The sequence below is a fragment of the Caloenas nicobarica genome, chromosome 5 (assembly GCF_036013445.1).
Source record: "Caloenas nicobarica isolate bCalNic1 chromosome 5, bCalNic1.hap1, whole genome shotgun sequence".
Taxonomy (NCBI): domain Eukaryota; kingdom Metazoa; phylum Chordata; class Aves; order Columbiformes; family Columbidae; genus Caloenas; species Caloenas nicobarica.
In genome coordinates, this window is record NC_088249.1 from 1,873,887 (window position 1) to 1,898,347 (window position 24,461).

A 24,461-nucleotide genomic window follows, 5' to 3' on the forward strand; every position below is an offset into this window, starting at 1 on the left:
AAGACATATATATATATATATATGTATCACAGAATCCCAGAATGTCAGGGACTGGAAAGGACCTCGAAAGCTCATCCAGTGCAATCCCCCCGCCGGAGCAGGAACACCCAGATGAGGTTACACAGGAAGGTGTCCAGGCGGGTTGGAATGTCTGCAGAGAAGGAGACTCCACAACCTCCCTGGGCAGCCTGGGCCAGGCTCTGGCACCCTCACCGGGAACAAGTTTCTTCTCAAATTAAAGTGGAACCTCCTGTGTTCCAGTTTGCACTCATGGCCCCTTGTCCTATCACTGGTTGTCACCGAGAAGAGCCTGGCTGCATCCTCCTGACACTCCCCCTTTCCATATTGATCCCCATGACTGAGGTCACCCCTCAGTCTCCTCTTCTCCAGCTCCAGAGCCCCAGCTCCTCAGCCTTTCCTCACACGGGAGATGCTCCACTCCCTTCAGCATCTTCGTGGCTGCGCTGGACTCTCTCCAGCAGTTCCCTGTCCTTCTGGAACTGAGGGGCCCAGAACTGGACACAATATTCCAGATGCGGTCTCACCAGGGCAGAGCAGAGGGGCAGGAGAACCTCTCTGACCTAATGACCACCCCCTTTTTAATCCCCCCCAGGTCCCATTGGCCTTCCTGGCCACAAGGGCCCAGTGCTGGCTCAGCCCAGAGCACCCGATATTCCTAGCTGGTCACCCATCCAAGCACTAACCGGGCCCGACCCTGCTTAGCTTCCCAGATTGGGCATTCTCAGGGTGCTATGGTTGTATATATTATATCTGTTCCCCAAGTATACCGTGATAGTATCTGAACTAAACCCTTTTTTCAAGGGCAGAGCAGAGAGGCAGGAGAATCTCTCTGACCTACTGACCACCCCCCTTGTAATCCCCCCCAGGTCCCATTGGCCTTCCTGGCCACCAGGGCCCAGTGCTGGCTCATGGTCACCCTGCCGTCCCCCAGGTCCTGCTATTATTTGTTTGTTTTTTTAACCTGGAAGCTTTTCCTGTGCACCTCTTGCCATGCCAAGGTCGGTTTTGCAGGGTATCCCCTCACTGCCGGCCCCGCAGCGTCCCCGTCCCCACCCCGATCCCCCGGTCCCCCCCGGGGAGGGCGGGCGGCCCCGGCCCCGCCCCCTCGGCTCGAGGGGGCGTGGCCTAGCGCGGGGGCGTGGCCTGCTGCCGGGCGGGCAGCGGGCTCTGCTGGGAGTGGGCGTGGCCTGGGACGTGTATGGCGTGGGGCGGGGCTTGACGGCGTGGGCGGGGCGTGTCGGCGCGAGGGGGCGCGCCGGCGCGGGCAGGCGGCGGCGCGATGCGGCGGCGTGGCGAGCGGGGCGGCGGCGACGGCGACAGCGGCCGAACGGGGGGCCGGGTCCGCCCGGCCCGGCAGCAGCGGTGAGTACCTGCCGCGGTGCGCGCAGCCTGGGATGCTGGGCGGGCGTAGGGGCGCTGCAGGGCGCTCGGCTGTGAGTCGAGGCCGGGCAGCGCCGCGCTGCGCTCCCCGGGGCAGTGTCGCTGTCCCCGTGCGGTGTTTCTCCGCCGGGTCGCCCTGTCTAGTCATGCGCTCTACCCCAGCCGTGTCGCCTGCCGCGCCTCCTGTGTCCGTGTGCTACCGCTGTGCCCCCTGTGCCGTCGGTCTGTCCCCACGCGGTGGCTGTGCTCGTGTGTCCCCACTCCGTGGTCTTGTCACCCTACTGGGGCCATGAAGCCATGTCTGACCCCCTCGCCATGGCTGTGCCACCCCACAACAGCCACGATCCCGTATTGTGGCCATGTCCCCATGTCACCCTGCCATGATTCCATATTGTGGCCATGTCCTCATGTCACCTTGCCATGGCTGTAATGCAATACTGTGGCCATGCCACCCCCCATCACGATGCCATGCTGTGGCTGTGTCCCCATGTCACTTTGCTATCCCCATGATGCCGTGTGGTGGCCTGTTTCCCTGCCAGCTGGCAGGGGTGTCCCTTGGTGGGACATCCCCCCACCCCGGGCTGGACATGTCAGTTCTCACCTGCAGCAGGTGTTGTGCAAGGGCGGGTTTGAGCGCTTGCCTCTGTGCTTCAATATTAGGTGTACACCAAGAGCAACACCTAAAAATTGACAGCAGTGACTGTGAGGGTATTGCTGGCCTCTTGCTGCCAGCGTACAGCGGGACTGCTCAGACCAAAGTCTCAGGGCATTCTGGGGCTCAAGGAGCTCCCTGTGGCTCCAGCACGGCTCATGCCACCCTGCACCCTCCCAGGAACGGTGCCTGTGCCCAGAGGACCACGCCATCCTGCCCTGGCACTCCCTTTGCCGTCCTTTCTCAGCATCTTGCAGCACTCCCCAGGGCAGGCATTGGACTAAATCCGCTTCTGCAAGAGTGACAGTGACCCCGGGCATGTGCTGGCAAGGAGCAAGCTGTGCTTGGATGCCTGTCAGAAACCTCTGCCCTAAATCCCCCAGCACCAGGACTAGTTTCCCCATCACTGTCAGCCCACAAGGGACAGTGATGCCGGGCAAGCTGCAGCTCCTGGCGTTCCCTTCCCTCTTGGAGGCTGGGGCTGGGGCAGGACACTGCTGGAGATTGTCACCCTGTGCTGGTGCTCTGGGAACTGGTTTCTCCTGTGGTGCTGTGGGCTCCCCAGGGCCCTTTCCCAGCTTTTCTCCTTGTCCCTGGAGAGTTGCAGAGGCTCCTGAGTACATCTCTGTGGCGACATTTCACCAACCACAGCTCAGGGTGTTGCCACAGAGCATCGATCGCTCCTTATTGCTGGTTTGACTTGCAGCTCCCAGCCCTGACACATGCCCAGCCCTTCCTGCCCGCTGCTGTCCTGTGGGAGGCTGCGAGGGACCAGATCATGGCCTCTCGTGTCACGGTGGGGCTGTTCCAACCCTTCAGCCCCATCCCCAGAAGCCAAACACAACCCCAGTGTGGGGAACCAGTTCCCAGTCCCAGGGGGACACAACCAGCAGCCTCAGACCTTTGCGAGGGAAAAGCTGCTGTATCCAACCATAACGAGTGGGGTTGGGAATGGAGACCCCGCTCTGCTGTGCCCCAAATCCCTTGGGATGGGGGGGATGTGCTGACATGCCGCTTTCCTCGCAGGGGCTGGCTGTCCTGGTGTCCCCGGCTGCGCACCCTCCTCCTGGACCTGCTCCTCATCTACCTCTCCGTGCCCTTCCTCATCCGCCTCTTCCCCTTCCTGCTCACCAAATTCGTCTTCCTGAACTTCTGTAAGTTGTCCCAACTGGGAGAGCCCCCCACTAGGGATTCAGCAAGCCAGGGGTTGGGGACAGGGTCCCCAAAACGTGGATGGGGCCGCACCTGGTGCCTGGGTGGCTTCAGGACAGCACCCATCCAACCCCCCTGGCTTGCAGAAGAGGCACGGAGGGACCTGTCGGCACCTCGTGTTTTGCAAGCCATAATAACGCTGTGCTGCCGACCCTGGTTAGTGCCAAAAGTTGCAACACATCTGGGCACGGACAGCATCGACGGGCTAGAAATCTGGGTGGGAGGTGATGACAGAGGGCTGTGCTCACCCACCTGCTCCCCGAACCGGCTGTAGCACAGCCCTTATTTAAAAAAAAAAAAAGCACGTTACTTTGGAAAAACGTGTAAAAGCAGCTGGGTGTGGGGGTTCCTGGGTTGTCGGTCTGAGGGTTCCTGAATTGTCCGTATGACAGCTGTGCAATTTCCCCATCAGTGTCATTCCCCTACTTCGTGGACCTTCGTCGGCCGGAGCTGCTGCTGAACAACACCGTCAGCCTGTACCTTGACATCGAGCCGGGCGTCACCGTCGGCATCTGGTGAGCGGGACAGCCCCGGCATCCCGGGTGGACACACTGGCCAAACTGGGTGTCCCTACCCCGCATAACCCCACTGTTGGCCCCCAGGCACACGGTGCCGGGCAGCAGAAGGGCCGAGGCGCAGGGCAAGGACGAGCGCTGGTACGAGGAGGCACTTTCCGATGCTCATCCCGTGATCATCTACCTGCACGGCAACGGCGGGAGCAGGTAGGTGTTTGGGTGCTTCTCTCATGTAGTGTCTGCATGGGCTGAGAACCAGCAAACTCGGTGCAGGAGCCAGTGGGGCTGGGGCTGCTGTGGTGGTTTCTGACCTCTTGAGTCAAGAAAAATCCCTTTGAGTTAGAGGGAAATATCAAAACACACCCACTGCAGAGCACCCAGCTCTCCCCTCCTGGGAAAAAGTCACCTCGGTCCCTTGCCTGAACCGGCGCTGGAGGGGACAGTCCCCTGAGGGTGCCTTTACGTCATTTTCCCCATCAGGGCCGCCAGCCACCGTGTCCAGTTCCTGAAGGTAAGTGGTCCCCTGCAAGGGGACAGGGACCTGCCGGGTGTAAGGGTCACACTGGCTCCGGGGACCTAAGAGGGACCCTGGGCAGAGCGAGCCCAGCCCCGTGAGGGGGCCCGGGGGTGCATGTCCCCCACCCCATGGTGTAACACGGTGCCGCTCCTCTGACAGACCATGGGGGCTGCTGACTTCCACGTCCTGGCTCTTGACTACAGAGGTAAAGTCACCCCCCGCCCCTGCCTTTTGCTGAGTTGACCCCCCCTGGGGCTGGTCCCCCCTGGGTGGTGACACAGAGCCATGTCCCCTACAGGCTATGGGGACTCCAGCGGACACCCCACGGAGAGCGGCTTCACCACGGACGTCCTGGCGCTCTACGACTGGGCCAAAGCACGGAGCGGGAACAGCACCATCCTCTTCTGGGGACACTCCCTGGGGACGGGGTAGGTGTGGGGGGGACACCCCGTGGGTGCTGGGTGATGCCCGAGCCCACAGCCGGTCCCCAGGCTGTGACACTGCTGCCAGAGGGTGCCACACGGGTTGGACCAAGGGGTTGGAGCGTCTCCTTGGTAGAGGCACCTGAAAAACAAAACCCAGCAGGCAAGGGGATGTCCAAGGGTGATGTGCACCTCCCCGGAGCTTTGTGGCTGCTCTCCCTCACTGTCCCCTCTCTTGTCACAGGATTGCCACCAACGCGGCAAGAAAACTGCAGGAGGAGCGAGGTAAGGGCCAGCGTGGCTGCACTGGCCCCACCGTGTCCCTCTGCATGTCCCTGGCCAGATTTCAGGGGCCACAGAGGAGCTGGGGAGCCCCATTACTCTCTGCTTTAGCATCGCGCTCGGCCCCATGGCAGGGACAAGCGATTGTCCCCATCTTCCTTAGCGTAATGGGGGCATCTTGGCTGCTGCCTGGGACAGGAGCATGACAGCAGCCCCGGGAGGGGACACAGCCCCCCCGCAGCCGTGTCTGCTCTTGTCCTCAGGGGTCCAGGTTGATGCCGTGGTCCTGGAGTCGCCCTACACCAACATCCGTGATGCAGCCGCCAACATCCCCCTCACCAAGGTGAGCCCAGCGGTGACACATTGGGGACTTTGCCCACAGGGTCCCCCAGCGGTGGCAGCCCCAGCCCCCTGGATCTCCCCCTGGGCAGGGGAAGGATGCAGCAATCAAAGCCATGACTTAGCACCCCCCAAACTCTCTCCCTGGCAGATCTACCGCCAGTTCCCAGGTTTCGAGTATCTCATCTTGGACTCGCTAGCCCTGGGCAACATGTTCTTCCGCAGCGATGAGAAGTGAGTGCCCAGAAGGACGGGGGCCACAGCCATCCCCACTGGGCTGCAGGGGTGATGCTGGGACCAACTGGGCAAGGAAGGGCGCGGGTTGGACATGTCACACCATGTTATTTGTGTTTACCCAGCTTCCTCATGCTTTAAAAGTGGCTTTTTATTTGCATAACTTTAGATATCAATATTACTATTGAGCAAAGCCCACAAGCCAACATCCTTTTTTTTTTTTTTTTTGAGTCCTGCCCGCATTGCAGCACACACAGTGACGGCAGGGTCCTTCCCCCTCCATGGTTGTGGGTGCTTTTGCTAAAACCCACCTGCCTTGTGTCAGGGGTTCAAGGTTATTTGGGTGCTGGGGTGAGCAGGGTGGGCATCACGCTGGGGCAGTTCAGCTGCCCTTAACCACCGAGGGGCTGGGATGGCTCTGAAAGGCAGCCCTTGGGGGGGTCAGGGTTGTTGTGGGGGTTTTGGCAGCACCCAGGCAGGCTCCCTTGGGTCTGTCGGCTCCAGGGGTGACTCGTGGGTGCTGTGCTTGCTGCCCGCAGCGTGAAGGTGCTCGCCTGCCCGCTCCTCATCCTGCACGCCGAAGATGATGCTGTGCTGCCTCCACACCTGGGCCGCAAGGTGGGGACCAGCATTGCCCTCCGCGTGGAAAACGGGGCTGGGGGCTGGTTTAGCCTGGTTTTGGGGGCCCCAGGAGCCAGGAGAGGGTCTGGGGGTCCCTGTGCATGCCACTAACCATGCTCGCACCCCACGACAGCTCTTTGAGATGGCACACAGCGCCTACAAAGACAAAACCAAGGTGAAGTTCATTAACTTTCCCAAAAAGCTGGGCCTGGGCCATGACTACATCTCGTTCAACCCGGAGCTGCCCACCCTGGTGAAGTAAGTGCTGCTCTGCAGAAATGAGGAGGGGGTATAAAATGAGCCTTGGCCTCTTCTTCCATGGGTGCATCCCTGGTTGCTGCTGACTGCCCCTGCTCCTTCCCCTCCCTGCGGTACCTTCTAGCATCAGTTTGTGAGCTCCCATCACTCCTTCCTGCCCTGAGCCCATCCTGAGCTTGGGTGACATGGGGAGGTGGCCCTGGGGACAGTCCCCAGCTCCTCTGGGGGCAGAGCTGCAGCTTTGCTCTAAGCCCAGCTCAGCCCCACATCCAGGCATGAGAAATGAGGCTCTGGGTGGGTGATACAGCGTAAGGTTTATTGCATCTCGTTGCAGAGACTTCTTGAACATGAAGTGATGGCGGCTGCTGCAGGCAGCGACCACGAGCACTCCGTCAACCCCACACCCGGAACCCCTCATGGCACTGAATTTACTGCTAGACGTAATAAAAACTACTGAGAAACTTTCTAACCTGGAGGATGCTGCAGGTTACTCAGGGGGTGGAGGTACTGCTGGGATCTGGGTGCTGCTCCTGGGACGGGACCACACAAGCCAGGACTGGGAGCAGCGCATGGGCCGGGGTGGGGGATGCTTCAGCAGCACCTGTAAAGGCTCAGCCAGCTGTGTCCAGCTGTGCTGCCCCCCCCATCCCCACCAAGCCCCAGCTACTCACCTCTTACACCCGCTTTCTGCGTTAGTGTGGGTGCAAATGAGACCAGTCCCTAATTTTAGGCTTCAGCAACTCCTTGGACTCCAATGGCACTTTTTATTTTTAGCACCTACGCAAGCAACACGGCGACGTGGTTTCGCTTTCCACACAATGCTTACGTTATAAAAAATCTGCCCCCCACTCTTCCCCTTCCGGAGCAAAACCAGCAGCAGCGACATAAACTAGACAGCAGAGCCAATTCTACAGCGCACGTGCTCGTGTCCCCTACGCCGCCGTGCCGTTGGGGGTCTTGTCCTCGGCCGCGTCCCGGGGCTGGTTGGGTGGTGGGATCTTCAGGTCAGAGGGCTCCACGTGCCAGATGTCCCGGGCGTACTCCTTGATGGTGCGGTCGCTGGAGAACTTGCCGGCTGCCGCGATGTTCTTGATGACCATCTTGGTCCAGGCCTTGGAGTTCTGCAAGGAGAATGGTGGGATGGTGGGGCCAGATGCTCATGCCCATGGGTGCCACGCTGGCTGGGAGAGTGGCTTTCAAGCCCTGCAGCAGCACAGCCAGGAGCCTCCTCACCAGGAACAGGCTGCCCAGAGCGGGTGTGGAGTCTCCTTCTCTGGAGACATTCAAACCCGCCTGGACCGACCTGTGTGATCTGCTCTGGTGACCCTGCGTGAGCAGGGGTTGGGCTGGGGGATCTCCAGAGGTCCCTTCAACCCAACCAGTCTGTGATTCTGTGAACCCATCCATGTGCACAGCCCTACAAGACGCCAGCTCCAGAATGGGACATTGTGTCCCCATCCCAGCTCCCCTGCCTTGTCCCCAGGCTGGCACTCACCAGGTACAGCTCGCTGACCTTCTCCTGGCACTTGACATAAGCCTCGTAGTCTGCAAAAACTTTAAACCTGTAGCAGGGAAGAAAGGAGTGGTCAACGATGGCAGAAATACATAGGTGGGAACAGCAGCAGATGGTGGCTGCAGGTCACGGGGCTTCCTCCAACACAAATGATAGAATCACAGAATCATTTGGGTTGGAAGAGACCCTCAGGATCATCAAGTCCAACCATTAACCCACTCCTGGCACTGCCCCATGTCCTGAGAACCTCATGTCCGTCTGTCCAACCCCTCCAGGGATGGTGACTCCACCACTGCCCTGGGCAGCCTGTTCCAATGCCCCACAGCCCTTTGGGGAAGAAATTGTTCCCCAGATCCAACCTCAACCTCCCCTGGTGCAACCTGAGGCCTTTTCTTCTGTCACTGGAGAGATGAGAAGTGCTTCAGCCAAACTCACCCTCCCAAGCCATGCCTGTACAGAGCCCTGCGAGCCCTCAGGTGCCGTGACACAGGGAGGGCACACCCAGAGTCACCTCACCAGGAAAACATTTCCCCATGTGAACGCCCACAACTTTGGCTGCTCGGTGCTCCAGCTAGGAAAGCCCTTGAGATACAGAAAAGCATGTGGTGAGGGCTGCGCACCCAAAATGCGCCTTGGCTTTAATGGGGCATGTGAAATGCTGCGTACGGAGTGCTGCATCCAGCTCTGGGTCCTCAGCACAGGACACACATGGACCTGCTGGAGAGGGGCCAGAGGAGCCCCAGAAATGACCCGAGGCTGGAACAGCTCTGCTGGGAGGACAGGCTGAGAGAGCTGGGCTGTTCAGCTGGAGAACAGAAGCTCCAGGGAGACCTTAGTGCAGCCTTTCTGTACTTAAAAGGGGCTGATAAGAAGGATGGGGACAGACTTTTTAGCAGGGCCTGTTGTGAGAGAACAAGGGGTGATGGTTTTAAACTAAAGGAGGGAGATTCAGGCTGGATGTGAGGAAGAAATTGTTGCCCCTGAGGGTGGTGAGAGCCTGGCCCAGGTTGGCCAGAGAGGTGGTGGCTGAACCATCCCTGGAGACATCCCAGGCCAGGCTGGACGGGGCTCTGAGCAACCTGAGCTGGTGCAGATGTCCCTGCTCATGGCAGGGGGGGCACTGGGGGAGCTGGGAAGGGCCCTTCAACCCAAACCGTTCTGTGATTCTATGGAGAGTCTTTTGGGGCATCAATTGCTCCTCCATGTGTGCAACATCAGTGCCAGAAAATGGGACCTTATCAGCCAGGGGCGCTGCTCTGCATGGGCATGAGGAGCTTGGTGGAAAGACCCACCCCAGGGTATGGATGGCATCCCAGGTCTCACCGGTCATGGTGGAAGAGCATGTTGACCACGTCTTTGAAGAGGTCAGGCTCCTCTAGGGAGAAGAAGCCACTCTTAATCTGGTCAATGGCTTGCTTCAACTCGGGGAGCCGGTCGTAGTACTGCTGGGCATTGTACCTGGTGGGAAAGGCTTGATGTGAGATGGTGCTGCTCCAGCTGCCTGTGGTGGCAACCCCCACGGCGTCCCTAGCCCTCACCCTTCCCTGTCCAGCTCCGTGACATCCTCTACCCTCATGCCAAAAATGAAGAGGTTTTCCTCTCCAGCCTCCTCGGCCATTTCCACGTTGGCTCCATCCATGGTGCCGATGGTCAGAGCCCCGTTCAGCATGAACTTCATGTTCCCTGTACCCGACGCCTCGGTGCCCGCCGTGGAGATCTGCTCCGACAGGTCGGTAGCAGGGATCACTGCCAAGAGAACACATGGACACGAGGGGCTCGTGGTGACCAGCTTTAGGTTTACATTGTGCCAAAGGATGTTAGACCTGCTGTCTCGTGGTGATGGAGCCACGGGTTGGTGGAAATCCATGGGGTGACCATTCCCTCCCCACAGTGTGCCCCATATAGACTTACCTTTCTCTGCCAGCGAGACTCTGTAGTTCTCCAAGAAGATGACCTTCAGCTTGCTCCCCACAACGGGGTCATTGTTCACCACGTGAGCCACAGCGTTGATGAGCTTGATGATCATTTTAGCCATGTGATATCCTGGGGCAGCCTAGGAGGAAAGTCATGGGTGAGCCCGGAGAGCTGGTGCCAGGAGCAGGTGAGGAGCACCCAGCGCCCAGGTGCCAAGGGAAGCACCCACCCAGCGCTGCTCCCATCATCACACCCAACCCATGATCATAGGCAGCATATGGTTGTCCCAGCCACCCCAAAAAACTTGGTGCCTTGCTTGGGTTGAAGCCAACAAATGCTACTCCAGCATGTCGTACTTTCATTGACATGGCCCCATCTGCACCCAAAACCTCTGGGGCATTTTCAAGGACTTTCTCCAAAATTCCTGAAACTCCTGACCCATCTTACCTTGCCCCCAATGATCACTGTCCTCGGCACAAACACATTTGAAGGATCCCTCCTGATGCCTGGAGAAGACATCAATGTGGTGTCACCTTCTGCTTTAGCTACAACCCTGGGGAACAGGGATGCTCGAGCACCCCCAGGGCAGCCTGTCCCCTCGGGGCACGTGGTGGCTTACGGTTGTACATGGTGATGATGTGCAGGCAGTTCATCAGCTGCCGCTTGTACTCGTGGATCCTCTTCACATGCACATCGAACATGGAGGAAGGGTTGATCTTCACCTTGTACTCCTTCTCCAGGTACGAGGCGAACTTCACCTTGTTCTCCTGGGTGAGGACAGGGACCATGTCAGCCCCCAGTTTGTCCCCCCGCCTGCGTCCCCCCTGCCCGAACCCCTCACCTGCTTCACTTTGGCAACCTCACGGATGAAGAGGTCGTCGTCCACAAACTCATGCAGCTTCGTCAGCTGGCTCAGGTCTCGCACGTAGTCCTCCCCGATTTTCTGCAATGGGACCACAGGGATGGGGATGGCGACCTCCATGGGGGACGCTGCTCCTGCCCAGCAAAGCCGGCAGCGCTTGGAAAGCCGGAGCAGAGCACCCGGGTGAGATGGAAACAGAGACTGGCCATTTAGAAGATGTAAATCGTAGAATCATAGAATGGTTTGGGTCGAAGGGACCTTCAAAGCTCCCCCAGTGCCCCCCCTGCCATGAGCAGGGACATCTGCACCAGCTCAGGTTGCTCAGAGCCCCGTCCAGCCTGGCCTGGGATGTCTCCAGGGATGGTTCAGCCACCACCTCTCTGGCCAACCTGGGCCAGGCTCTCACCACCCTCAGGGCCAACAATTTTTTCCTCATGTCCAGCCTGAATCTCCTTCCTTTAGTTTAAAACCATCACCCCTTGTCCTATCACAACAGGCCCTGCTAAAAAGTCTGTCCCCATCTTTCTTATCAGCCTCTTTTAAGTCTGGAAAGGCTGCACTAAGGTCTCCCCGGAGCTTCTGTTCTCCAGCTGAACAGCCCAGCTCTCTCAGCCTGTCCTCCCAGCAGAGCTGTCCCAGCCTCGGGTCATTTCTGGGGCTGAGGTTGGAACAGCGTCCCCGGGGTCGGGAAGGGTCGGGGCCGGCACGCTCCCCACACGCCGTTACCTCCGCGATGAGCTCCGCCAGCCCTGGGTTGCAGAGCAGGAGCCAGCGCCGCGGGGTGATGCCGTTGGTCTTGTTCTGAAACTTCTCTGGTTCCAGCTCTGCAAAGTCCTTGAAGCTGTGAGGACAAGGAGGGGACAGCTTCAGGCTCTCCCACCTGGCACCACCACCATTGCCAAACCGAGGGTGATCCAGCACCGCCTCCCACCCTGCACTTACACTTGAGTCTTGACTATCTCGGAGTGGATCTCGGCCACGCCGTTGACAGCGTGGGAGCCAACGATGCAGAGATGGGCCATGTTGATCCTCTTGGTACCTCCCTCCTCTATCAGGGACATCCTCCGCAGCCGGTCCACGTCGTTAGGGAAGAGGGACGCGATGTGCTGCCAGCGGAGGATGGAGAGGTGCTGAGTGGTGCTGGCAGTTCGGGATGTCCTGCCTGATGGCTCCCGAGGAGGAGGCCACAGCAATGTCACAAATGCATTTGACGCCAGGCAGAGTGGTGGCTTTTACTCCAGAATGATGGTGTAAACCCTCTCCACAGGGTGCGTTTCCCCAGCAGGGATGTCTCTCGACAGAGGGACCCCCCACCCCAGCCCCCATGGAGAGGGGTTTGTGGGCACATGCATAGCCAGGGGGGATGTTTTGGCCAAAGCCTCATCCTGCCAGACCAAGAGGCCAAATCACCATCTCCTCTATACCACCAACCTCATCCTTCTCCAGGATGAACTGAGCATTTAGGGAGCAAAGAAATGCCAACAGGTAAGTCCCTGGAGCAATGGGCGAATTCTTTAAAATAGCTGCCAGCTGCGGGATGGAAACAGGCTGGTGGGAATCGTAGAATAGATTGGGAGGGAAGGGATGTTCCCAGCTCCCCCAGTGCCCCCCCTGCCATGAGCAGGGACATCTGCACCAGCTCAGGTTGCTCAGAGCCCCGTCCAGCCTGGCCTGGGATGTCTCCAGGGATGGTTCAGCCACCACCTCTCTGGGTGGCCTGGGCCAGGCTCTCACCACCCTCAGGGCAACAATTTCTTCTTTATATCTAGTGTGAATCTCCCCTCCTTTATTTTAAAACCATCACCCCTTGTTCTCTCACAACAGGCCCTGCTAAAAAGTCTGTCCCCATCTTTCTTATTGGCCCCTTTTAAGTCCGGAAAGGCCGCAGTAAGGTCTCCCCGGAGCTTCTGTTCTCCAGCTGAACAGCCCAGCTCTCTCAGCCTGTCCTCCCAGCAGAGCTGTTCCAGCCTCGGGTCATTTCTGGGGCTCCTCCGGCCCCTCTCCAGCAGGTCCATGTCTGTCCTGTGCTGAGGTCTCCAGGCTTTCTTATATACAAACCTCCCAAAATTGCAGCCATAACCACCTGGCCACACACCCAACATCATCGGTTTGTGCATCCCCCTAAATCCCCACGTGTGGCATGCCCGTCCCCCTCCTCTGGCACCCCAAGGCACTTACATCCAGGTGCCTCTGGTTGATCTCGTAGATGATCTGGAGGTGTCTGGGGAGCAGTTTCTCCACCAAGTCCACCGGCCAGCGCTCCAGGGCTTCAGGGAGCACCGTGTGGTTGGTGTAGGCGAAGGTTTGTTTGGTGATGTCCCAGGCCTGCCAGGGGGAGAGCCAGCGCCAAGCGGTGAGTGTGGGGGCACCCGTGGGTGGGTGCTGGCACCCACTCATGGTCCTCCCACAGCAGCATGGCCAAGCTGGGTCCTCCAAGTCTGTCTTGGTTAAACCCAGCCTGACCACTCCACATCACTCCCAGCTACCAAACCGGTTCCCATCCATGGGTGGATGGGAGGGTGGGGAAAAGCGGAGGGTACCCATGGGCCAGGTCAGCTCTCCCCACCTTGTTCCATGGTAGCTTCTCGATGTCTACAAAAATCCTCATCAGCTCAGGGATGGCCATGGCGGGGTGCGTGTCGTTCAGCTGGATGGCGACCTGCGGGAAGAGCAGGGGTGGCACATGGGGACATGTGGAGGACACGCAGAGATCCCATTGCCCAAGTCAGCTGGGCACAAGCACCCACGGAGGGCCCACCAAACCTCTCCAGCCCTGGATGTGCATCTGGGAGGTTTTGAAATGAGCTCCAAGGCACATGTCAGAGCAACCCTGGCTCATACCTGGTCGGGGAAGGAATCAAACACAGTTCGGACACTCTCCGTGCTCCCGAATTTGGATGCTTTGAAGCGGCGTATGATGTCCTGGAGGGTGGCAGCCACGACAAAGTACTCCTGCTTCAGCCGCAGCTCCTTCCCCTCGAAGAACTGTTGAGCAGAGGAGCAGAATGCTGCAGGATCGCGCCGTGCTGCTCCGGCACGGCTGCCTGAGGCTTCCCACCACACAGGGACCCACGCACACACACGTTCACCCCACAGCACGGCGCGAGTCCCCGGCGCTTCCCCCAGCACTGGTGAGGAAGAAACTGTTGCCCCTGAGGGTGGTGAGAGCCTGTCCCAGGTTGGCCAGAGAGGTGGTGGCTGAACCATCCCTGGAGACATCCCAGGCCAGGCTGGACGGGGCTCTGAGCAACCTGAGCTGGTGCAGATGTCCCTGCTCATGGCTGGGGTGACACTGGATGGGCTTTGAAGGTCCCTTCAACCCAAACTGTTCTGTGATTCTATCATCTCTCTTTTCAGATTTCAGCACATGAGTTTTGAGATGTGCTGGTACAAACAGAGGTTTAAACATCCCCCGAGCATCATCAAAGTTTGTTCTCCCTGGTTTGAAAATTTTGGCCGCTAATTCTGGGCGATGGAAAGGCAATCCACAGGGGTTGAAACACCTCAGAGCTGTTTCTAAGACAAAAAATAAAAGCACCATTCATGCAGCACAAAGCATCAACCCACTGGTCTGCTAGAGAGGATCTGCATGAGGCATCCTCACCACCCCAGCTGCGGTGCCCCCAGCTTCCCTCACCCGCTGGGAAGGCTGGAGTAGGATTAAACGGGAAAAAAAACCCCATCAGGATCCACTAAAACAGGCTGCAGGGCAAGGAGAACCACCCTTCACCACCTTCTCCTGCTCCACACCTCGTTTTTTGCCCAGGGAAGGGCTGTACATCCCACCACATCTCTGTGCGGCACAGCAAGAATACCCGCAGCAAGGCGTCAGGATGCAAAAGGCAATTAGAGGCTCAATGCCCAGTCCAGGGCTATAAGGGACTGGCAGGAAAATGTCAGCAATGTTCATCAGTTTGCCCTCATGTTAAATTTTGAGACTCAAGGGACATTTCTGCAGCAGGATGCGCTCATCCTCGCTCCCTTCCCTTCCCGTGCTGAGCTCAGATTTCTCTGGGAACGGACTCACCTGTGCTGCAGCTGGCGAGAGGTGCAGTCCCCAGCCAAGCACTACAGAAGGCTTGAAACACAACTAAAACCATCTCTGCAACGGCCTGGTGAAAGGGGCTGCTCCACAATCTCTACCCATCCTTAAAACCGGGACACCCCCCATCCCGACTCACGTTGTCATTGGGGTAGAGGACGCGGGATATGTTCTCCGCCAGGTTCCTGTCCAGCACGGCCTGGATGTAGTCTCCAACGTTAACTGGGGAGGAGCAGAGGGATAAGGTGGGTGTGGGACCCCCCTGTGCCCCATCCCCACGTGTCACCCCACGAGCAGCCACTTACAGTCCCGCAGGTTGAAGTCGTTGGGTGCACGAGCCGACCACAGGCGCATGGTGTTGACCGTGTTGTTCATGTACCCGGGCACGGGGGTGTCGTAGGGCAGCGCCAGCACCACCTAGGACATCAGAGCCAGGCTGTGTCCCCAGCTGGTGTCCCCCCTGTCCACTGGAGCCCATCCCACAGACCCTCCCAGGGCGGTATGCACGGGGACATGCTCGGTAGCCCCCCAGCCTTGGGGACACCCCAGCTCTCCTGGGTCTGCACAGCGGCTGGTGTTTGCCAGAAGCACTCAGGGGATGGAGACGATGGAGAGGAGGTCAGGAGAAGCTTAACTTAAGCCACAATACTGAGCCGTGCATTGCACGCAGACCCACTGGAGGTGCTTTTGGGTATTTCGGAGGTTGGAGCAGCAAAACCTGTCCCCGTCCCTACATCCATCTCCTCCACGGTTTGCTCCACTGCTGCCTTTTCCACCCCAGTGAAGCAGCCTCAGCAGTGCAACCCCCCTGGCTGGGATGGAGGCAGGACCCAGGAGAGCCAGCAGCAGCCACCCGCGTGACGGGACAAGCCATGCAAGCGGGGTTCCTCACGCACACTGGTCCTACCTGGGTGTCCACCCACTTGGCGCCGGTGGCCGTGTGCTCCACCCGGCCGTAGAAGTGCACGGGCAGCATGTACTCGGGACGGGCTTTCTCCCAGGGGTTGCCGTGCCGGAGCCAGTCGTCAGCTTCTTCCACCTGCCAAAAGGGAGCGAGAGCGGTGACAGGGCCACCCAGCCCTGGGGACACCTCCCTGGGTTGTGCCACGTGGAGGATGGCTGGGAAAGGCTCTGGAAAAGGGGATTCTAGACATGAGGAAGAAATGTTTTACAGAGAAGGTGGTGAGAGCCTGGCCCAGGTTGGCCAGAGAGGTGGTGGCTGAACCATCCCTGGAGACATCCCAGGCCAGGCTGGACGGGGCTCTGAGCAACCTGAGCTGGTGCAGATGTCCCTGCTCATGGCAGCGGGGGCACTGGGGGAGCCAGGAAGGTCCCTTCAACCTAAACTGTTCTGTGATTCTATGCTTTGGAGTCTGTCTGCCTCAAACCCAGGTTTTGGCAGCCCAGAGTCAGGGGTCTGCCAGACCACCCCGAGCCCCAGAGTCTCCCTGCCAGAGGGTTGATGGATGAGGATGAGGAGGTGTGGATGAGGAGCAATGCTTCTCTTGGTGCACCGCTAACACCGCCGTGCTGCAGCTGAGGTGCCATTAATATCTTAATTGGGTTTTTGATCTCAGCCTGCAAGCTGGCTAACCAAGGGGGCTCATTCCTACCTCAGCAGGGTTGTTACAGGGGACAGCCCAGGTTAGATGTCACCTTTAGCACAGCCAGGCCAGAGTTCCGGGTGTCAAGGACATTGCACGAGGACCAGGGGGAAAAAGCCCCATTAGGATGCAGCAGACAGGGAACAGTATTTCACAGCTCCAAGGAGGAAAGGTCTGTACTCGCCAGCTTTTTTGAGAGTGCTTGCAGGGTCCCCCTGGCTATTTGGGGTTGTCTCCCACCAGGGGTTTTATATACACACACATCACATTTTCCACGGATTTTCCAAAGCAGCCTCTTCCACCCTCCGATATTTTAACCCAGGTGTGGAGCAGCACAGCTGGGCTGGGGGGGCTGGATCTGGTGTCCCTGCATTTCCCTGCATCATCCCCATATCACCCCAGCGAAACCATCCCCATCCCACCGGGAGCAGGGACACGACTCGTCCATCCTCGCCTGCTCCATACAGCCACGGGGCAGCTCTCGCGGTGCTGCTGGCCCTGAGCAGGACACGCTGCGGGCACGGACCAGCAGCCAGAAAACTCCCAGGGAGGGCATCCCGCTAGCCCTGGCTCGGGAGGGAAGGATGTCACGCTGACGACTTGCAGCTTTCTGCTAATTAGCAGGGCGCTCCCCTCCACGCCGCTGCACCGAGCCGCTAATGGGCTCGACTGGGAACAGTGGCACTGGACTGATCCCAGCCCCGCAGCCTGGAGCCAGCGGGATGAAAGACGAGCTTCCCCGCCGCAGGGAGGGATGCTGTGTGCTTGCACTGGTTTAAGAAGTTAAACTGGTTCAAGAAAACATCTGACAAGTTTTAAATATCGCAGCACCAGCTCTGCCTCCAGCGGGCTCCAAGCTAAGGGAGAGTCTGCGCACTCTGATCGTGTCCTGATCTTGTCTGGGCTCGGGGTTTCGGTGGTGCTGGGGGACAGCGAGGGCCACACGTCTCCGTCCATACCTGCCACCCGTTCCGGATCTTCTGGTTGAAGATGCCGTACTCATAGCGGATGCCGTAGCCGTAGGCTGCCAGCCCCAGCGTCGCCATGGAGTCGAGGAAGCAGGCTGCCGGGAGAGAGGAGAGCCGTGAGCTGCAGCCCCGGGAGACAGCGGGTCCTTGTCCCCATGGAGAGCCGATGGCCACAAGCAGCCACCCCGCAGGGACACGAGCCAGGGCCAGCAGCCGCCACTCGCTCCCCGGCCACCCAGCGCCTCTTGCTTTGTGCACCGAGAGGCTGGAGCAATAAACCCCACCCAGGTTTAGGACGCAAAGGCCCCAGGGCTGTGACCCACCAGCCTCATGAGGTTCAACAAAGCCACGGGCAAGGTCCTGCACGTGGGTGGGGGCAACCCCTGCTATCAAGCCAGGCTGGGGGATGAAGGGATGGAGAGCAGCCCTGTGGAGAAGGACTTAGGGGTGCTGGGGGATGAAAGATGGGACATGAGCCAGCAACGTGCGCTTGCAGCCCAGAAGCCAATGGTATCTTGGGCTGCGTCCCCAGCCCCGTGGGCAGCAGGTGGAGGGAGGTGACTCTGCCCCTCTGCCCCGCTCGGTGAGCCCCCCCTGCAGTGCTGGGCCAGCTCTGGGGCCTCAGCACAGGACACACATGGACCTGCTGGAGAGGGGCCAGAGGAGCCCCAGGAATGACCCGAGGCTGGAACAGCTCTGCTGGGAGGACAGGCTGAGAGAGCTGGGCTGTTCAGCTGGAGAAGAGAAGCTCCGGGGAGACCTTAGTGCGGCCTTTCGGTACTTAAAAGGGGCCCACAAGAAGGATGGGGACAGACTCTTTAGCAGGGCCTGTTGCCATAGGACAAGGGTTGATGGGTTTAAACTAAAGGAGGGAGATTCAGGCTGGACATGAGGAAGAAATTGTTGTCCCTGAGGGTGGTGAGAGCCTGGCCCAGGTTGGCCAGAGAGGTGGTGGCTGAACCATCCCTGGAGACATCCCAGGCCAGGCTGGACGGGGCTCTGAGCAACCTGAGCTGGTGCAGATGTCCCTGCTCATGGCAGGGGGGGCACTGGGGGAGCTGGAAGGTCTCTTCCAACCCAAACTGTTCTGTGACTCTCCCTAGGCAGTAAGACCATTTTTGGGCGGCTCACTCACCAGCCAGCCTGCCGAGACCACCATTGCCAAGACCAGCATCCTCCTCGATCTCCTCCAGCTCTTCCATGTCCAGCCCGAGCTGCAGATCAGAAGGAGAAGGCGATGGGCTGGCGGCTCTCGGGGCGCCCAGCCCTGCGGAGGGGTGACGCTGCTGACACGCACCCCTGGGTGCTGCCCTGCGCCCAGCACTGCCGTGCCCCCTCACAGCTGGGCTCCAGGAGGGACGGAAAGGCAGCCCAGCCTGTAAGAGCCATCCCTGCAGCTGGGACAGGGGGATTCGTACCCAAAGCAGTCCCTCTGCCCCTTCACGCTGTGGCAGGGACCAGCTCCGGGGTTTAAGTCACTCCACCAGCCTTTGCAAAGGACACACACGACTTGGACCATGCCGTGGGCAAGCTCCTGTGGGTGGGGAGCACCCAGCCATAACCAGGGTGCTGCTCTTGTGATCCCGCACGTTTCGGGCACGTCTCCAGGGATCATTCCCCCCCTCCACAGCCCAGCCCCACGGCTGCAGCCCCACGGGGACAGGCACCCTGCTCCTGCTCCCCAGCACCCCCGTCCCCCCGGGGCACCACCTGGGTGCCCGACCCCTGGCTCCAGGCATCGCCCTTTAACAGAGACACCCACAGAAGCAGCTGCACCACTTTTACAAGGAAATTCAAAATTTTCAGCCTGGGATGCTGTATGAAGAAGAGGTTTTGCCTATGCAAAGCTCCTCAGGCAGCTCAGCAGGAAGACAGTGCCTTGCCAGGGCTGAGCCACCTTTTCTCATGGAAAACTCTTGGTCCAATGTCCCCTTGATACTCCACAGTCACAGCAAGCAGGGACAACCCCAGCCCACAGACACCCCTGCGGAAGGGCCAGACCCTGCACCGCTCACGTGTAAGTGGGCAGCACGTCCTCCCAAACCAGCCATGCCGGTGTTTCGTGGCACCGGGCTGTACAGTTCTAAATCTCAGCAGTAGCCCTCAATGCCTACAGAAATATCCTAAGAGATTTCTATTATGCCAACTATTTTATTTTAGAAATGTTTGGCCTTTATGTCCAGGAGGCTCAGCGGATGCAGTAAGGAGGATTTTCCCTCCAGAGCTTTACGTGCCATCTCTGCAAACAAGATTTCCAAATAAGCTCACGCTTTCCGCTTCCCCAGGCCATCGCCACGCAGCGTCCCAGGCTCTTCTGCACCCTCACCCTGGCTGAGCTGCCGCCCTCAGTGCAAGGTCAACAGATAAAAAACCCTAAAAATAAGTTCCTCTCCTTTGAATGCATTTGCTCGAAAGCTGCTCTGGTTGTTGTGCAACTGCCCCAGCCACGTATGATGGAGTTCGTCATGATGGGTGCGAGCGAAGGGTGGGGGGGAAAGGAGCCACCCAAAAACCTTTGATAACCCGAGTGCCACACGGTGCCAGCATCACCCTGGGGTTGAGATTTTATTCCCCTCTGCTATTGATTATAGCTATTAGTGGCCTCATACATACAAACATGAGCTTCCTTGCAGCTTATGGGCTTGATCCTCCATCTCACCGGTGCTCAGCAGTGCCGTGCCACATCCCTCAGCACTCAGTCACCGGTCTGGGCAGCCCCAATCAGGCTGCAAATACCACTTGTGGCCCCAGGTCTTTCAAGAAAAGCTCTTGGAGCAGCATTTATCTGTGAAGGATGCTCAGGGAGCAGTTTGCAGCCAGTGCAGTAAAACATGGGCATCCCAGGAGCTGGAGAGCACCGAGTCCCCCCAGTCTGGGTCCACACTGGCCCCGGGGATGCTCACCTGGTAGATGGCTTCATCACAGGCATTCTGCAGCCCCAGGTTGATCATGGTGTTTTGCAGTGTCCGCCCCATGTAAAACTCCAGGGAGAGGTAGTAAATCCTCTGAAAGAGAAAACCAGCCCCTAGTCACCTTCCCCAGGGCTGGAAGAGGCTCCTCTAGACCCCAGAAGCCGCATTCGGGTGTTATCTGGAAACAAGAGGAAAATCCCCAACTCCCAACAGAGCAGGGTGATTTGCACTGGGAATTTGGGGGTGCTTGGAGGCCCCAAGGTGGCCGTGTCCTGCAGCCCCAGCCCTGCTCTCCTTCTGCTGCTATTTCCCAAGCGGGGACCAGGGTAACGCCGAGGTGGTTTTGTTTGGACAAGTCCCAGAGCCCTGTCTGAGAGCAGTGACAGCTCCGGGATGGTCACCCTGAGCACGCTGCTGGCCATGCCGTTACAAAGTCAAACTTTAAAAAAGGAGATATCTCCTAACGTTGCTCTGAGCTGCAAAGCAACAGGAAAACTGAGCAAGCTGCCAGGGCCGGGCGCATGTGACAGCTGCGGGGACACGGGTTTCCTCTGCTGTCCCCAGGGTTCGGACCACGGCACACTGTCACCTCCCCGCTCTGCCGTGACGGGTGCAGGATGCGGCCGGTAAGACGGAGGCTTGTGTAAGCCGCCCCTCGGTGTCAGCACCGCAGGTTTTAAGGAAGGATTCAGGCCGGAGGAAGTCGCTGACTTGACAGGTTTCCCCAGGACCGGCGTGGGGTTGGGCTGGGATGTCCCGGGCAGGATTGATCGGGGCTTAGTGGTTTGGTCCCAGCAGAGCTGGAGGCAGTGATGCTGGGCAGACGCTACAGGAAAACCCCCAGATTCAAGTCCTGCAAGAGGCTCATGTTTTTTTCTCGCCCCTACACAATGCGAGGGGGGTTGAGCTCTCAGAGCCTGGCACAGTCCCAGCAAGGTGTTCGCGGGGCCAAATTGGAGCCGACAGGGCCGTCCAGGTGTCGGGGGGGATTACTGCTTAATCCCCCAGCACCCTGAGCCCCGTGCGAGCAACAGGACAGAAACTCCTGCACAGCCCAGATCTTTCACCCTCAGGGTCGCTGTGGCGCAGTTTAGGCTTGTGCCTATTTTAAACCATGCTTGCTCGCAGCTGCCTTCGGGTTCGTTTAAGCCTTTTCAATTAATTTGCCCTAGAAGGCTTTGCAGCTGCTCGGGGCAGACCGCACCCACGCCAGCGCTGCGGGACAACAAACCCTGTTCCCATGCCCTGCACCCAGCGCCGGGCCAAGCCGCGCTCTGTTTGTTTTGCAATGCAAAGGACGGTGGCCTCGCTTGTTAAAGTCCAATCCCGACGCTCGGCAAAATTAAGGGAATATCCCTAAACACAAGAAAAAACGACCCCCTTCTTTTCTATTTTCCCACAGCGGGAAGGTTTGCAGCACCCAAGGGGTTGTGATGGTTGCACAAATTCCCACCCTGGCCATGATGCAGGACGCAACTTGGGGAAGCAAAGGGGGGGATCCCCACCACTCTCCGCCCCCCGCCCAGCAAAGAAGGGTCCCCCTCCAGCAAGGACGGGTCCCCCTGCATCCCCTCGCTCCCACCTTGGGGTCCTTCTCGTAGTAGTACTGCTGGGTGCGGATCCAGCGTCCCACCAGGTGGTCCCGCACGGTGTGGGCCAGGGCGAAGTAGTAGTCGCGGGGGGTGGCCACGTTGCGGTCCTTGACCAGGGTGAAGTGGAGGTGCCGGTTGAAGCCCCGTTTCAGCTCGGCCACGCTCTCGGCTCCCACGATCCCGCGGATGCTGATCTGCTTTCGCCGCTCCTGGTCCGACAGCGGTCGCGACATCTCGGCGGGGCTGTGGGGACACGGGGGGGGCGGCACCGCCACGGCGGGGCTGTGGGGACACGGGGCTGGGCACCGGTGAGCGGGTTCCGTCTCCGCCCCCGGTTCTGGCACCGCCCCGGGGAGGGGACGGGGATGGGCTGAGCCGCCACGGGCCGCCCACGCGTGGGGCGGGAGCGGAGCCCTGTGGGGGTGCCCGGGGGGGGAACCCCGGGAACGTGCAAAGGGGATGCCCCGGGGACCGCCACCCGGGGGTGCACAGAGGGGGGCGCAAAGGGGGTACCCTGGGGACAACTGCCCTGGGGATGCACAGAGGATGGTGCAAAGGGGGGGTACCCTGGGGACAACCGCCCTGGGGATGCACAGAGAGGGGTGCAAAGGGGGGGTACCCTGGGGACAACCGCCCTGGGGATGCACAGAGAGGGGTGCAAAGGGGGGGTACCCTGGGGACAACCGCCCTGGGGATGCACAGAGAGGGGTGCAAAGCGGGGGTACCCTGGGGACAACCGCCCTGGGGATGCACAGAGAGGGGTGCAAAGGGGGGGTACCCTGGGGACAACCGCCATAGGGGTGCACGGGGGGGGTGCCCGGAGGACAACCGCCCTGGAGATGCACAGAGGGATGTGCAACGAGGGGGACCCCACAAAAGCGCAAAGAGGATGGCCCGGGGCTGCGACCTGGGGATGCACAGAGGCGGGTTCAAAAGCGGGGGTACCCTGGGGACTGCCACCCGGGGATGAACAGAGAGAGGGGGCAAAGGGGGGTACCCTGGGGACAACCGCCCTAGAGATGCACAGAAGTGTGTGCAAAGCAGGGGACCCCACGGACGTGCAAAGGAGGTGCACAGGGGACCGCCACCCCGGGATGCATAGAGAGGGGTACAAAGGCGGGTACCCTGAGGACAACCGCCCTAGGGATACACAGAGGGGTGTGCAACGAAGGGGACCCACAAAAGCGCAAAGGTGATGCCCTGGCGCTGCGACCTGGGGATGCACAGAGGGGGGTGCAAAAGTGGGGGTACCCTGGGGACAACTGCCCTAGGGATGCACAGAAGGCTGTGCAAAGGGGGGGACCCCATGGACATGCAAAGGGGGGTCACGGGGGACCATCACCTGGGGGTGCCTAGAGGGTGTGCAAAGTGCAGAAGACCCCAGGAACATGCAAAGTGGGTGCCCTGGGGTGCTCCTGGGGCCTGTGCAAGGCCCCTCCTACCGGCCCCGGATGAACAGTCACTGTCATGGCCGAGACAAGAAGTGTCACGATCCCACTCACCCCTGCCTGACTGCTGCCCTGCACCCTCTTCCCCTGCACCCCCTCCACCTGCACCTCTTTCCTCTGCATCCCCTCCTTTGCACCCCCTTCTCCTGCACCCCCTCCCCTGCATCCCACTCCTTGCACCCCCTTCTCCTGCATCCCCTCCTCTGCACCCCCTCCCTTGCAGCTATCTCCCTGCCTCCTGTCCCCTCACCTCCTCCCTTTGCTCTCTGCAATCCCTCTGGAAATGGCGTGGGATTTCTTCTGATGGGCTCCGAGCGCGGTTCCTTGGCTGCCTGCCCTGCCTGCAGTTCCTCCGGAGGGCAAGAACAGCCGATATGAGCGCACAACGCAACACCTCTTCCTCTTCCTCCAGCCATGCCTGCGCAGGCTGTCCAGCCTTGTGCGCTTTCCCTGTCCGGTTCTGCAAAGCTAAACCACACGCAGCTGAAAAGCAAGATAACCCAACCGTTGCCCCATGGGGTGCTCCTGGGGTCAACCCGGTCACCCTGACTGTCACCCTGCCTGGGACCGAGCAGCATGAGGCTCCACGCTGAGCCGGGTCCCAGCAAAGGGCTGCAAGGGCTCACCAAAATTCAGGAACCAGCCCCGACTGCACATGTACAACGTGGAACAGGAAGGGATGTGCCCCATCTTCCTGATTTTTTCACAGAGCAAATGGAAGGATTATTGTCCGGGTGGAAGCCTGGGCACAGTTTCCTTGCCAGGAGATGCCAGATAGAGCAGATGGGGGCTCGGTGCCTGGAGCAGATATTTTACATTGGGATCTGCCCTCCAACACAGGTGGAAATTGCAGCTGCGCAAATCACAGAATAATTTTGGTTGGAAAAGACCCTCAAGATCATCCAGTCCAACCATAACCCACCCTGGCACTGCCCCATGTCCCTGAGAACCTCATCTATGTGTCTTTTAAACCCCTCCAGGGATGGTGACTCCAGCACTGCCCTGGGCAGCCTGTTCCAATGCCCCACAGCCCTTTGGGGAAGAAATTGTTCCCCAGATCCAACCTCAACCTCCCCTGGTGCAACCTGAGGCCGTTTTGCCCCATGCCAAGCCCCAAGGCTGGGCTGCTGCCTGCCACCTGGTAGAATTTTGT

At 59.5% G+C, this 24,461-nt stretch overlaps 2 protein-coding genes across 6 annotated transcripts; one reads left to right on the plus strand and one right to left on the minus strand.

Moving 5' to 3' along the window:
- The first annotated feature begins 1,284 nt into the window (after nt 1–1,284).
- ABHD12B (abhydrolase domain containing 12B) lies at nt 1,285–6,922 on the plus strand. The gene is made up of 13 exons (XM_065635623.1): nt 1,285–1,383; nt 3,080–3,207; nt 3,678–3,780; nt 3,868–3,987; nt 4,261–4,291; nt 4,457–4,502; nt 4,596–4,725; nt 4,964–5,004; nt 5,265–5,344; nt 5,492–5,574; nt 6,114–6,192; nt 6,329–6,453; nt 6,788–6,922. Exons 1-13 carry the CDS (start codon nt 1,301–1,303, stop codon nt 6,807–6,809), a joined length of 1,071 nt encoding a protein of 356 aa, XP_065491695.1. The 5' UTR covers nt 1,285–1,300; the 3' UTR covers nt 6,810–6,922.
- A 275-nt stretch (nt 6,923–7,197) lies between these two features.
- On the minus strand, nt 7,198–23,713 carry PYGL (glycogen phosphorylase L). Of its 5 annotated transcripts, none has more exons than XM_065635621.1 (22): nt 23,559–23,636; nt 23,203–23,322; nt 21,851–22,103; nt 20,260–20,361; nt 18,492–18,570; nt 17,348–17,451; nt 15,692–15,823; nt 15,090–15,201; nt 14,924–15,006; nt 13,584–13,727; nt 13,309–13,401; nt 12,921–13,067; nt 11,685–11,848; nt 11,469–11,583; nt 10,722–10,823; nt 10,500–10,647; nt 10,328–10,386; nt 9,878–10,019; nt 9,505–9,712; nt 9,290–9,424; nt 7,949–8,015; nt 7,198–7,574 (listed from the first exon to the last, which is right to left on the minus strand). In XM_065635621.1, exons 3-22 carry the CDS (start codon nt 22,091–22,093, stop codon nt 7,386–7,388), a joined length of 2,568 nt encoding a protein of 855 aa, XP_065491693.1. In that variant the 5' UTR covers nt 22,094–22,103; nt 23,203–23,322; nt 23,559–23,636; the 3' UTR covers nt 7,198–7,385. The 5 variants fall into 5 exon arrangements, with proteins under 5 accessions (XP_065491693.1, XP_065491690.1, XP_065491689.1 ...); XM_065635618.1 differs by having other exon boundaries at nt 21,851–22,142; XM_065635617.1 differs by lacking the exon at nt 23,203–23,322 and having other exon boundaries at nt 21,851–22,158; nt 23,559–23,713.
- Between the last annotated feature and the right edge of the window lie 748 nt (nt 23,714–24,461).